Below are 12480 nucleotides of genomic sequence, written 5' to 3' on the forward strand. Positions count from 1 at the left end.
TAATGAATGCTTTCAGTAATTTGGAAACAACGTGTTTGGTTCAGGACTGTGTGCTCAGGGAATGTTGATCCACCTGTTAAGACGCTGTTACTAGAAAGAAATAATTACAGAATTAATGAAAGAAATAATTCAAGAACTGAAGAAAGAAGTAATTCAAGACTTTATAAAGATCCAGAATTAAAGAAAGAAATAATTCCAAAATTAATGAAAGAAATAATTCCAAAATTAGTGAAAGAAATGATTTCAAAATTAATGAAAATATAGAATTAATGAAAGAAATAATCCCAGAATTGAAGAAAGAAATAATTCTAGAATCATTTTTTCATGATTCCAAAATTAATGAAAGAAATTATTCCAAAATTAATGAAAATATAGAATTAATGAAAGAAATAATCCCATATGAAAAAAGAAATTATTCTAGAATTAATGAAAGAAATTATTCCAAAATTAACGAAAGAAATTATTCCAAAATTAACGAAAGAAATTATTCCAAAATTAATGAAAATATAGAATTAATGAAAGAAATAATCAAAGAAAGAAAGAAATAATTCTAGAATTAATGAAAGAAATAATTCTAGAATTAATGAAAGAAATAATTCTAGAATTAATGAAAGAAATAATTCTAGAATTAATGAAAGAAATTATTCTAGAATTAATGAAATAAATTATTCTGGAATTAATAAAAGAAATTATTCCAGAATCAACGAGAGAGAAATAATTTCAGAATTGGTGAAAGCTCGCAAGAATTTGGGGGCTCCTGTTTGAAGTTGACGCAGACCCCTGTCAACTGTTAGGACGCCACAGACGGGTGATACATTTTCCCAGAAAAGCAATAGATAGCCAAATATTTCCGACGAGAAACGTCAATCAGATGAAGATAGAAATGACGGCAACCCTGAGAATGAATCTGTAGACGCGTGACGTCACGAACAGGTCCATCTCCGCGCGAGATATTGACTGAGTCAACATCTCATTCAGAAAACATTTTCGAGCAAAAACGCGCGGACGGACGGACGGACCGCAATTCACTCGTACGCAGCGGGCGGGACAACTAGACATGCGCGCGTACAGTGTGGTATAAACATGAGTGCTCGTGATTTTGTTATTATTACCACACGGGGCCTGCGTGATGAAGACGTGTGATTGATTTTTGTTTTTATATCATTAACAATTGATTATTGCTTTCCTCTCCATATGTTATGTGCATCATTATATCGCCGTCGTTCATGATTGAGGATTTTTCCGCATTGTTTTGAAAGAAAAAGTCGCATTTTTCTCGTTTTGTTTTGTTTTCGGAAAAGCATGGAAAAAGATTTTTTTATCGCATGCGACATCGATCAAGTTTTCGAAGAAGATCAAATTGTTCCCGATTGTTCTCTGCAGATCAAGACCAAATCGACTTCGGTATCTACTGATTCCGTTCTGTTGTCTCATCAGTCTAAGGTAAGAATCAATTAACTAATTAATTGTTTTTTTATATACTCATTCAATTAACAAACCCACAGTGATTTCTTGTGCCCTTAACTTGGGTTGGTGCACGATCTTAGCTTCCCATGCTTTCCTATGAGAAAAATCTCTTCCCTTTAAGGGACATTTAAAATTTTTCTATTCACTTTAGGCCCTCAATTTTTTTCTCTCAAATACTATGCATATTTTTGTGCAATTTAACTCGAGAATTTAGGATTTCAGTTGGTTTTTTTTTCGAATTTCAAGTTCAACAACATGCAACTTGTTCAAAACTCACTAAAATTTGCCCATATTTTGTGCCATAAAAAGTTTTTAAATAATTTTAATAAAAACTCCTCGTGTCAAAGTATGTAATACCATAGTGTTGAGACACACACAAAGTTTCAAGACATTTGAATGAGTGGTGTTTGAAAAAATGTTCCTTATGTAACAAAAAAACTTAGTTTGGGAAAAGAGCATTTCAGTGGAAAACATTAGCATGTATAACGCCTGTCAGCAGTTTGTATTAAAATATTTAAAAAAAATATTTCTAGTACAGGGTAGAAAAAAAACTTATGCAGAAAATTTCATAGTATTTGAAAATTGAAAAATTCGAAAATGTGTTTTTTGGAAAATTTGTGTGCACCAAATCTCCTTAAGCAATTTTGCGGGGCACCATTTGGAACTTTAGTTCAAACTAGATTTTGACATGATGGATGTTAAATTGAATGAAATTGGACTCAGTTTTCGATGCTGATTAGATTGAGTTATGGAAAAAAGAGAAAAAATTGTTGGTGGGGAAAGAGAGTGAATTATTTTGATCAAATTATCAACTCATTTTTGGTGGCCATGTAGAAAATATCAAAGTATATTATTGAAAATTTTTTTTGCATTCTTATAAAAATCTTGGGTAATTTTGAGGTGCCGTGCAATTCCCGTTAAGAGAGATCCCGCTGGCTTAACTAATTTGGCACCAGGAGAAAAAATAGATTGGACTAAATATTAAAACTTTCTCCTCCGTCTACCAGAAAATCGGCCCTTTGGAGAAATGATACCTAGATCTAATTAGAAGTAAACTAATATATTTGAGGAAAAATTACTGACTAGACCAAAACCCCCTTTTACTGAAATTTCATTGCATTTAATTGATAACGGCGAGCGAAATCTTCGTTTAAACTTGTTTTCATTAAAGACCATTAAATCCTCATTAAGCGAACTTGACCATTGCTCAAATTTGACTTGAGGGGGGGGGGGGAAGGGGTTCTTGAGCAAAGTAAACATCAATTAGGTTGTAATTCTGGTTAAAGGTGCTTCATTTGGTCCCCAAATTACGTAGTTTCTGAAAAAAATATGACCCTCTTGTCCATGCAGAAATTTGATTCAGGTGATTTTCGGTATTAATGACTTTTTACGAAAAAGTTTGAATCTCATAATGAGAGAGTTTCTAAAAAGTAAGTACAATAACTGCAATACTGGAAATATCTACATAATTAGCCATGTTACCGCGGGCTACGGTTCTTTAGTTCGCCTTGACACACACACGTAAAAACCCACAATGTTCTAAAAAATTGTTTTATTTCTGTCCACCTTTTATCGTCGTGATTTATCTTGCGGTTTGTGTTTTCGTTTCGTGTAATATCCGGAAAATACTGGAATATCGAGCTTAAAATGTGCTAGGGATTAATATGGATGATCATCCCTTTTTCTTTAGCTTTCGGCCAAAAGTTGCGCCGTGTTAGTATATTGATCGTATACGCGATAATGACAATGAAGTCAATTCATAACTTGAATATCTGTTTTAGTCGAAGTTTCGACTCAGCCCAGAACTTTTTCCGTATATTTTAGGGTTAAAATTTTTCCTTAACTCGAAGTTTTGTTCCTTTAAGTCGAAGCTTCCGGGAATGAGGCAAATTTTAAAAAAAAAACCAGGATTTAGTAATAGAATTTAGCATTTTTTTAGCAATAGAACTTAGCACTTAACAATAGAATTTAGAAGATTCATTTAGCTGATTCATTTGTCTGTTTGCAAAAAGCGAACGACTTCCTCACGAAAGACAAGAAGAGAAAGTCAGTCAAAAATGTGCGTCTAACTTTTAGTTTATTTCTAAATATTCCCTTGTTCAATAATTCCCATTATAAATAACATTGCATTAAAGTAATTTTTATCTTTGTGAATTTCTTCATCCTCTGTAGTTTGGCATGTTTTACTGAACGATATTCTTAAACATCGCTGCTATTTTAATGAATCTTCTTTTTTTCCAACTCTGAAATCGGAATTTTCGATAAGTCGAACTAACGACAACTCGAAGTTTTTTGTTGGCCGCTGCACATTCAACTTATCCAGTTTTGACTGCATGAAACACATATCCACAGTATAAAGATTTATTTTTCTTGAATTAAGACTTTCGCGGTCGCCGTTAAATGACCTTACGACTGCTTCTTAGCCCAAGAAAAATCTGTTTCATTCACCGAATACAGTACTTTATTTCTAGCTTTGATGTAGGGTTGTTTTATTAAAAAACGCACCAGGGCCAAGTGATTTTTCTGAGGCCCTACCTGGGAAATTCTTGAAAATTGCAACCAGTTCTAATTTTTTTAGGCCCGTGCCATGGTGGCTCATACGTTAAGATGGCCCTGGTCCCAGCTAAGCTAAAAAGACCGTATGAACATTTATATCAAGTAACTAATATAAGTTTCTTCAGATTTTCATCCGATGGTATAAAATCAGGAGGTGGAGTGTTCGTGATGAATAAATTAAGTTGTTCGTTATTATTGAAATAAATTTGTATGTGAAATCTCATTTCCAATTCTCATGCATGCTTCAACTTAAATTAGCTATTACTCGGTGAGGTTTTACTCGTATAAAAGAATGAATTTTTTCTCATGTGTCAGTTCGTTAGGAGGAATATTTTTGCTAAAATATGAAAGAAATTTACTATTTGACTTCATGATCATATGTTTCTAATTGGACGTTTCCTCTAAGAATAATGATTCCGGAATTAATTAGAGATAGGACGAATAATGACTTGTCCGAATGACCAAATACCGAATATTCGGCGGCCGAAAATATCAATTTTTCTTAAAATTCCCTACAATTGTAAATAAAATTGATTGGTAAAATTATTGGTAATTTCAAATGATTGATATTGAATTTCAGTTATGCAATTCATTATTTAAATAAATATTAAAAAACTGGTAATTGAAAGATTTTTATTGCCACAAGACTGATAATCAAATTTAACTATGATAATGTTTGACTTGTTACAATTTTGAATCTAATTAAAAAAATGTTAACCATTATTTAATCGCAACTAATTATGTGCAATAAAAAATGTACGTCTTATTTTCTCATTTTTCTCTCTTTAGATATTCTTGGCCCCTTTTGCCTCTTTCAATAACTTATTAAGTGTTTTGTCTGGGTACATTCATGTTTTGCTTATCCTAGAAATTCACCCTGACATAACCTCTTTTCACAGAAAGTAACGATTACCACACAATAAAATGTAATCAGTAAATTTTAAAATTTATGGGAAAAATTTCAATTAATATAATTTTTAAAAATTAGTTTCTTGTGCTTTGATTTGCGCAGATATTCGGCCGAAAAGAATATTTGGCAGAAGGGTCGAATCGGCCGAATACCCAATAGCAGTCGGATATTCGTACCATCTCTAGAATTAACTATTGGATACTCAAAGTGGAGACCCTGCATAGTTTATAGTATTTTAACAGATTTAATAATTACGTGCATATACTTTTTTATGAGCGAAATAGTTTTCGATCAATACGAACTTTTATCAGGGCTGATTCGAATTGTTTGACCACACATGGCTATCTTTGAGACCGCTGACATTAGAAGTATACAGAAAGTTTTTAAATAACACGCGGTTTCTTCAAATGTAATTTTTTTGAGAATTGGTACGCATAAAACTATAAAGAAATTTATTTTTTATGCTGTCCTTGAGCGCTAAAACGTCTAGTTAATGAAATGTAGAAACTATTCCCCGAAAAATGATTTGCAAAAAAAATTTTTCTTTTAATGCAATAGTTATGGAGATACAGTGAAAATACTCAGATATTTATAATATGATGAAACAAGAGAATATTCGGTTGTTCGGCCAAATCACTATTCGTCCCGTTCTTAAAAGCTAGTGGAATGCTTTCGATCCTCTTGACGATATCTCTTTAGAGCACACGTATCTTCTTACTTCTCGTGATCTGAGAAAAAAAGAGGTATATAAAGATTAAAAAACAAGGAGAGTAGCCTATCGGTTTGATAGGAGTAACTAAACTTGAAAAAAAAAGGACAATTAAAAACTGATAAAATAAAGTTTATGATGCTGATTTTTCTGTTAGCTTAATGAAAAATTATTAAAAATATGGAAATGAGAGGGGAAAATAATTAACAGAAAGAACAAAATTAACGTTATAAAATTGGTTCACATGAAAATTTCAATTTAATTTTTGATTACATTAAATTAAATTTCAATTTAATTTTTGATTACATTCAATTAAATTTCAATTTAATCTGTTGAATGCTGTAATTAATAATATTTATTAATTAGACTTTTCAAGTTAATCAACTCTTCATTTCACACAGAATATTTGTTTCATTCAAACTTTTTATCGAACGGATGCTTTATCATGTTATTATATTTAATCTATATAACGATAATAATATGTTTTTCTGGTCCTTTGAGCATCGTTAGCTTTACTGAAAGTAGTTGAAGCCCAAAGTCACGGGGTAAAGCCTAAGAATAATAAAAAATGACTTTTTTCAGTGCCCGTTATTTATTAGAAGTACCTCAGTATAATGTTAAGAAGGAGCATGTGCGATAATAAGTTATAGTTATCCCTATCTCCCTAATTTAATTCTTTAAGTAACGGGAAGAAAAACCAGCGCTTTTTCGAGAATTTTGTTGACGTTATAGCTCTGGAAATTTCAACGTGTTGCTCGCGAGCACCACGATGCTCCCCTGAAGCACCAAGAGTGCTGAAAGCTTATGTCCGATTTCGTGCTCGTGAGCACTTGATCAACATCCCAATTGACCAAACACTCTGTACAAATTGCATCCAAGGATTACAACTAATTCTGATTTCAGGCATTCATGGATCAAATTTGTCGTACGAGTGCTCTTCTTTTGATGAGGGCACAGACAGTTCTCGCGACTAGAAGAAGTTTTGAGACCTCTGTTACAGCTGAACTTTTTAATTTTTAATTCGCTATAAATGCATATTTTTTGCATCTTAGACATAAATCACTCGTAATAGTGAAATTCTCGTTGTAAGCGATATTCGTTAAACCGGACATTCCTTTATTTTTAAGTGAATTCTCTTCATGAATTTCAGCTCATCAAGGTATTTAGATCTAACAAATTCCAGGCGCTAGGTCCCCGTGGTAACTAGAAAATCGGTATTGGTGCCGAAAATTTTCTGTAATGTACGTGCTGAATTGGAGTTTGAAGACGATATAAAATTTTGGATTTCATAATAATGTCCTTTTCAACATCGACAGGTGATTAAGCCCCAGGAATGTCGGAAAATACATTGTTTACGGCTTTTTTTGGGGGGGGGGGGCACCCATGCTTCCATGCTTGACTTCTTAGAAATTCGGCAGGCGCTTAACTTATTTTCTGATTTGTCAAGCTCTGAATCAGATGTACAGTCAACACAGCTTAATCGGGAAACGGATAAACACAAATACCTCATTTATACGAATAAAATCCTTCGGAACCAGAATTCCGCCTATAGAGATCATGTTAACGCTCAATGGAATAGTAGATCCAACGCGACAATTGTGTGTTGATACACATCAACCACTATATACATACTATTTTTATTGCACAAAACGTTTAAAAGTTCTGGCAAATATCAAACTTTAGAGTGAGTATATGGTTTCGAAGTTTCCAAGTTGTCTTCAGTATGTACATTAATTATTTTATTTTGGTTCTCTGTTGAGCCCATAGAGGACGCTAACATTCGTAATGAGAGTAAAAGTCAGATATTGTGATCAATACATTCTTCATTGCATTTCGATGTCTGATTTATTCCATGAGCTTTTTAAATACTGAACCTTCATCAGTTTTCAATTTACAAACTATACTAACGGTGCTAAACGGCAATTGTTCTTCACATAATCGAATACCCCCGCTTAATCGGATTTTGTGTGATGAAACCGCTGATTTCTGTTCAAGTGAGGTCGACTGCATTTGAAATACTTTCTAACGGGTCACGTCTTCAACACGAAAAGAGAGAAACAGCGATTATAATAGAATAACACCTCGAGCTAACGAAGATCATTCGTTCCAGAATCACGTTCGTTAGCAGGAACGCGAATTGATCGGAAAGCTAAAATGAAAGCTTCAAAACTTTATAAATGAGAATTTACATGAAGATGAGAGATGCTGAAGATCGTTTTGTTTTCCAGTATGTACACAACCTAAGTTCGTATGTGTCCTCATCCATTTGTGATTCGGTCAGTTCATTTCTGTGTCTGATACATGCAAATGGGAAAAGATAATCTCCTAGAATGTCCAGACTGTTCGGCTTGATGCGAGGAGTCGCGCACTGAAAGAACACGCGTGCTCTGAAAACATCGGTTCCTTTTCCTTCAATTAATTTTTATATATTAGCCGAATCTTCGTGAAATGGTTCAAAGAATTTCAGAAAGAGAAGTGTAAGTATGTCTGGAAAAATGATTCCGAGGTGGACAAGAGTAAATTGGGCTCTAGTGACAGTAATTCTTATGATGATTAGAGCAAAAATTCAGCTCATGAGATATCACTATAGTAGAACCTCTCTTTTGCGGACACCGGCGGGACAATAAAAAAGTCATCCGTTTACAGGTCCGCAACTAGATGCTTGGCCCCCCGGGGCAAGTGTGCATTTTGGCGCACGCTTGGTTGAAGGTAAAGTTCGAGAATGAAATTTGCGCCCCTTCTGGTCCAGCGCCCGGGGCACGAGACCCGCCTGCTCCCCCCTAGTTGCGGCCCTGCCCGTTTAAGAGGGATGACCGTTATTCAAGGGCTTGAAATTCATACTTTTATTATACAAGGGGAAATTATTATTTGGCCGTAAAAGTGGGGCGGGGGTGTTACCCGTTAAAATAGGTTTTATTGTATCGGTCCCGAAAATTTTTTGGACAGATTATTGCATAAAAATTCTTATCGATTTTGAATGAAAATGCACTTTTACGGAGTTGGAGCTCATCAATTCCATCTTATTAATAGAATCTGTTCCCGATTGGAAAATACAGTAAAAACTTTTTTTCCTCTTTCTTCTCGGCATCTTCCTGAGGCTAATCCATACAGTACTGTACATCGCCAACTCTCAAACCTCACATGCAGATTCTCCATGGGGCGTTCGGGACTCCTGTCAATCTCTCACCGAATGTGATTGTATTATAGCCGAAGAAGAGTCCCCTTCCTTCAATATAATCTTCACTTTGCCGTAAGGTGTTTAGACTTATTTCCCCCCCCCCTCTCGTATTCCTTCCCATCCACTCCTTCTCCTTCTACCCACCATTGTGTTATTTTAAGGTTGTTTTTTTTTTATATTTTTGAGGGAAATGAGGGAAATCGCAGTACGGTGATCACACGCTGTGTTTGAAGACATTCTTGGAGCTGTTTTTCTGGAGACAAAACACATACACAAGGCAAGTTGTCACTTGTCCCTTGGAGGCTATTCCCGCTATTATATCTTTCGCTATAGCAATAAAACGCCCTGCTTTTTTTTTTAACGCCCCTTGTTCAATAAAAAAAACCGCATATACTGTGTGTTGAGAAAAAAAACACTGTGTTTCTTCTTCCGGTGTTTTTCCCCGAAGCGTTTGTGCGTGTGTTTTATTGCTGGGCAATAAAATTTGATTGTTCTTGCGCATTATATGTGTACTGGATATGGGAATCTGTGATGTGGTTTTGTTTCTCTTTGCTTTTTTTTTAAATGAATGGGATTGAGGAAATGTTCTCGTAGGTGGTTAAATGATATAAGATAAGAGTAGAGAATATGGAGATTCTCTCCTATTTGGTGGTCCCTCCTTTTTTAAGTGTTTGTGGGAAATTCCGATTTATTTATAATAGTGTTGTAAATTAATTATTCTTCTATTTGTTGTGTTGTGGTTTGTTCTGTGGGAATTGAACTCGAACGACCCTCCAGGTTCGAATCCTATTGACAGGCAGAATTTAACGAGTTTCGTGAGAATCAGGGGGGGGGGGGACATTTTTGGGACAAATTCTGTTTCTGTGAGAAATGTCTTTCTGTAGTGTGAGATGCTGAGTCGAATTTTTAGTGACATAATGAAATGGAATATTCAATTAATAATAATAAATTGCATGATCGCTTAATCGAAATAACTTTCACAACGCGAATTTCGTATGACATATTTCTGCAAGTGAAAACCGCAAGTGATGAGGTATCGAAATATTGGCGTGTTTTATCATCATTTCAATTTTTCTGAATAATCAGTCAACATGTAATTTTTTTTCCATCTCGCACCCCCTCCTCCAAAGTGCTCTTCCGCTCCCCCGGTTAAGAACCACTGCTATAGAGCATTAGTATAGTCATATCAGCCGCTATGACTTTTTTTCCGGTACAATTGAATCATATTTCGCGCGTTAATGAATGAGTATATCTACAGGTCCTCCTAAAAGACGATAAAGTCCTCCAAAATTCAATCTTTCAAATAGCATTTTATTTAAGGCAGCGGTTCTCAGCCTACGGTCAATCTATTTGTTATCTTTCCCACATCAGTCATTCCAGACTCCATTCTTGAAATATCCATTGAATCAACTTAAATACCATCCGTAACGGAATATCATCCTGTATAATATTCGGCTATGCAATTTCCCAACTTCCACACAAATGCCTTTGAAAGTTTTTTTTTTCTCTGTCTAGAGCATATTATACTCATGGAAAAAAAACCAACGTACATGGCAAAGAACCACCCGCCTTTTCGTTGATAGAACGCATAACTTCCCAAACAGGGCGTACGCTTATCGCATTACGAGGGTGGAGACCTCTGGCTCCTCTCTATGTCCTATCCTATGTGACAGACCCGAGGCTGACAGACACACGCAACTTGCCACAGACTCGGCCCATTCCTTTTTCCCAAGTTGAAATACTCACTCACTCAGTCACAGCTTATCAATTGATATATGTAGACGACAGAGAAAGCTGTCCATAATATAAATGGATCCTGGGATCTTTCTTTTTTGTATTCTCTTAAGGAATACAATGTCCCTATAGCCATAAATTAGAAGTGGTACATTGAATGAAATCCGAAACCCTTTCTTTTTTTTCCCCCCTGCGCCCATTCAATTTTTCCGAGAAGCTTATTTTTAAAACTACTAGGCCTAAGATGCCTCGCTATCTCTGCTGTGCATTTGCTGGGTTTAATAATATCCATTGGATATAACGTCATCCGGGTTGTGTGTTTTCGAATTTCCACAGCTGTGTCTGTCACTGAACCAGTGGCGTATCTTAATACGTTTCTCGTTTGTTTGTTTATTTTTTTTTTTTTGCTAAGTGATTAATTATGCAATGCTCGCTCTAGGCTGAGTCGGATTATGTTACGAACAACATATGTAAATGTTTGTTACACAGAAACAAACTTTACGTCAGGTTGCACTACACGTACACGCACATTCCCGCATGTACCGATTCGTTGGGGGTTCATTGGGGGGTTTCGCGGGGGGGGGGGTGCATGTGTGGTGTAGCAGTAGTAGGTAGGGCCTCCAAAAAATGGCTCGGGGATCCATGATGTTCTTAAGTCAGCCACCTCGTTGGGCAATTTGCCTGTTGTGGCGTTGTATTTGTATTTGTATTTGTATTTGTATAGGAAAGTGCTCTTTTTTTCATTGATGAGACTCCCGGATGAAATATTCAGATTGAAAACAATAATTTAATTCATTATTAGGGATTGATTTCACAGCACGTGTATTTAATTTCATTTTTTTTATAATTACAGTACTTAAATTATTTCTGTATGTCTAAATTAAGATTACAATGGGAAGGGAAACATTTCAAAAATCCATAATCTTGATCGGATCCCCCTTAGGGTAGGGCTTTTCTCTTCTTTCAAACCGAGCACAACTTTGATGACTGTGTAATTCACCGTATCATTCACCATGAATCTGATCAAGAACTTCTCCAGCATAACCTGGCTTCCATCGCGGACTGGCGTTCTTTATGGCAAATGCCAATCAATATCTCAAAAACGGTTCGCATGAAAGTTACCCGTAAATTACTTCCTCTTGCACTCCATCAATAATTTAATGTTATCCCAAGTTTCTCAAATCAAACACCTCGGTGTCATAGTCTCAGCCGACCTACGTTGGAACAAACATGTTAACTACGTTTACCCCAGAAGCGTGTGAACAAACTTTTGTTCCTCCACCGCAACCTTAAACACTCCCCTTCGGGATATCAGACTACTTTGTTACCAGACTTATACGTCCCCCGTTCTTTCCTACGCCGCTGAAATCTGGGACCCCTACACCTTCTGTAATATAGACAAACTCGAATCAATCTGAAATCAATTTACCCGATTTGCTCACGACTGCTGGTCATCTTTCATTTCCGTGTCCGAACTTAAAAACGAACTTCATCTCCTCTCTCTCTTTACTCTTCGTCTCATCTCTCGATTAGCATTGTTATATAAAATTTTTCATTGTCAATTCAATATAAATACTTCTGGTATCTTAGCCAAACCATCCTACATCTCTCGAAGATTCGACCATTCCCTTAAAATAAAACCGATTTTTGCTTCCACTGACTGCTTTAAATGCAGCTTCTTTTTTCATACCATTGGTGAATGGAACAAACTATGGTCGAATCCCCCACTATCACTAGCTATTTTATACAATATCAAACAATGTCTTTGTCATTTTCAATCTCATTCTCTTGTACAGGGCCAACAATATTGTATAAATAAATAAATAACTCAGTTCTATCGACATGGGACTACCTAGTGTTGTGTATGGTTTTTTTTTTCTGCAGAACTTCTAACGAATTGGTACGTGTTGGAATGTGTGTGTATTT

The 12480-nt window shown here is 35.4% G+C and overlaps 1 protein-coding gene across 1 annotated transcript in view; it reads left to right on the plus strand.

Annotated features, from left to right (window-relative positions):
- The first annotated feature begins 972 nt into the window (after positions 1 to 972).
- LOC149088516 (uncharacterized) overlaps positions 973 to 12480 on the plus strand; it is a 59629-nt gene continuing 48121 nt past the window's right edge. Inside the window, exon 1 of the mRNA XM_089248045.1 lies at positions 973 to 1443. Coding sequence (XP_089104171.1) covers positions 1303 to 1443 — 141 coding nt within the window. The 5' untranslated portion in view covers positions 973 to 1302. The remainder of the gene's footprint in view (positions 1444 to 12480) is intronic.

Source organism: Pholcus phalangioides, unplaced genomic scaffold (genome assembly GCF_987345545.1).
Source record: "Pholcus phalangioides strain wild (caught in Gottingen) unplaced genomic scaffold, Ppha-v1.0 ptg000003l_1, whole genome shotgun sequence".
Classification (NCBI taxonomy): domain Eukaryota; kingdom Metazoa; phylum Arthropoda; class Arachnida; order Araneae; family Pholcidae; genus Pholcus; species Pholcus phalangioides.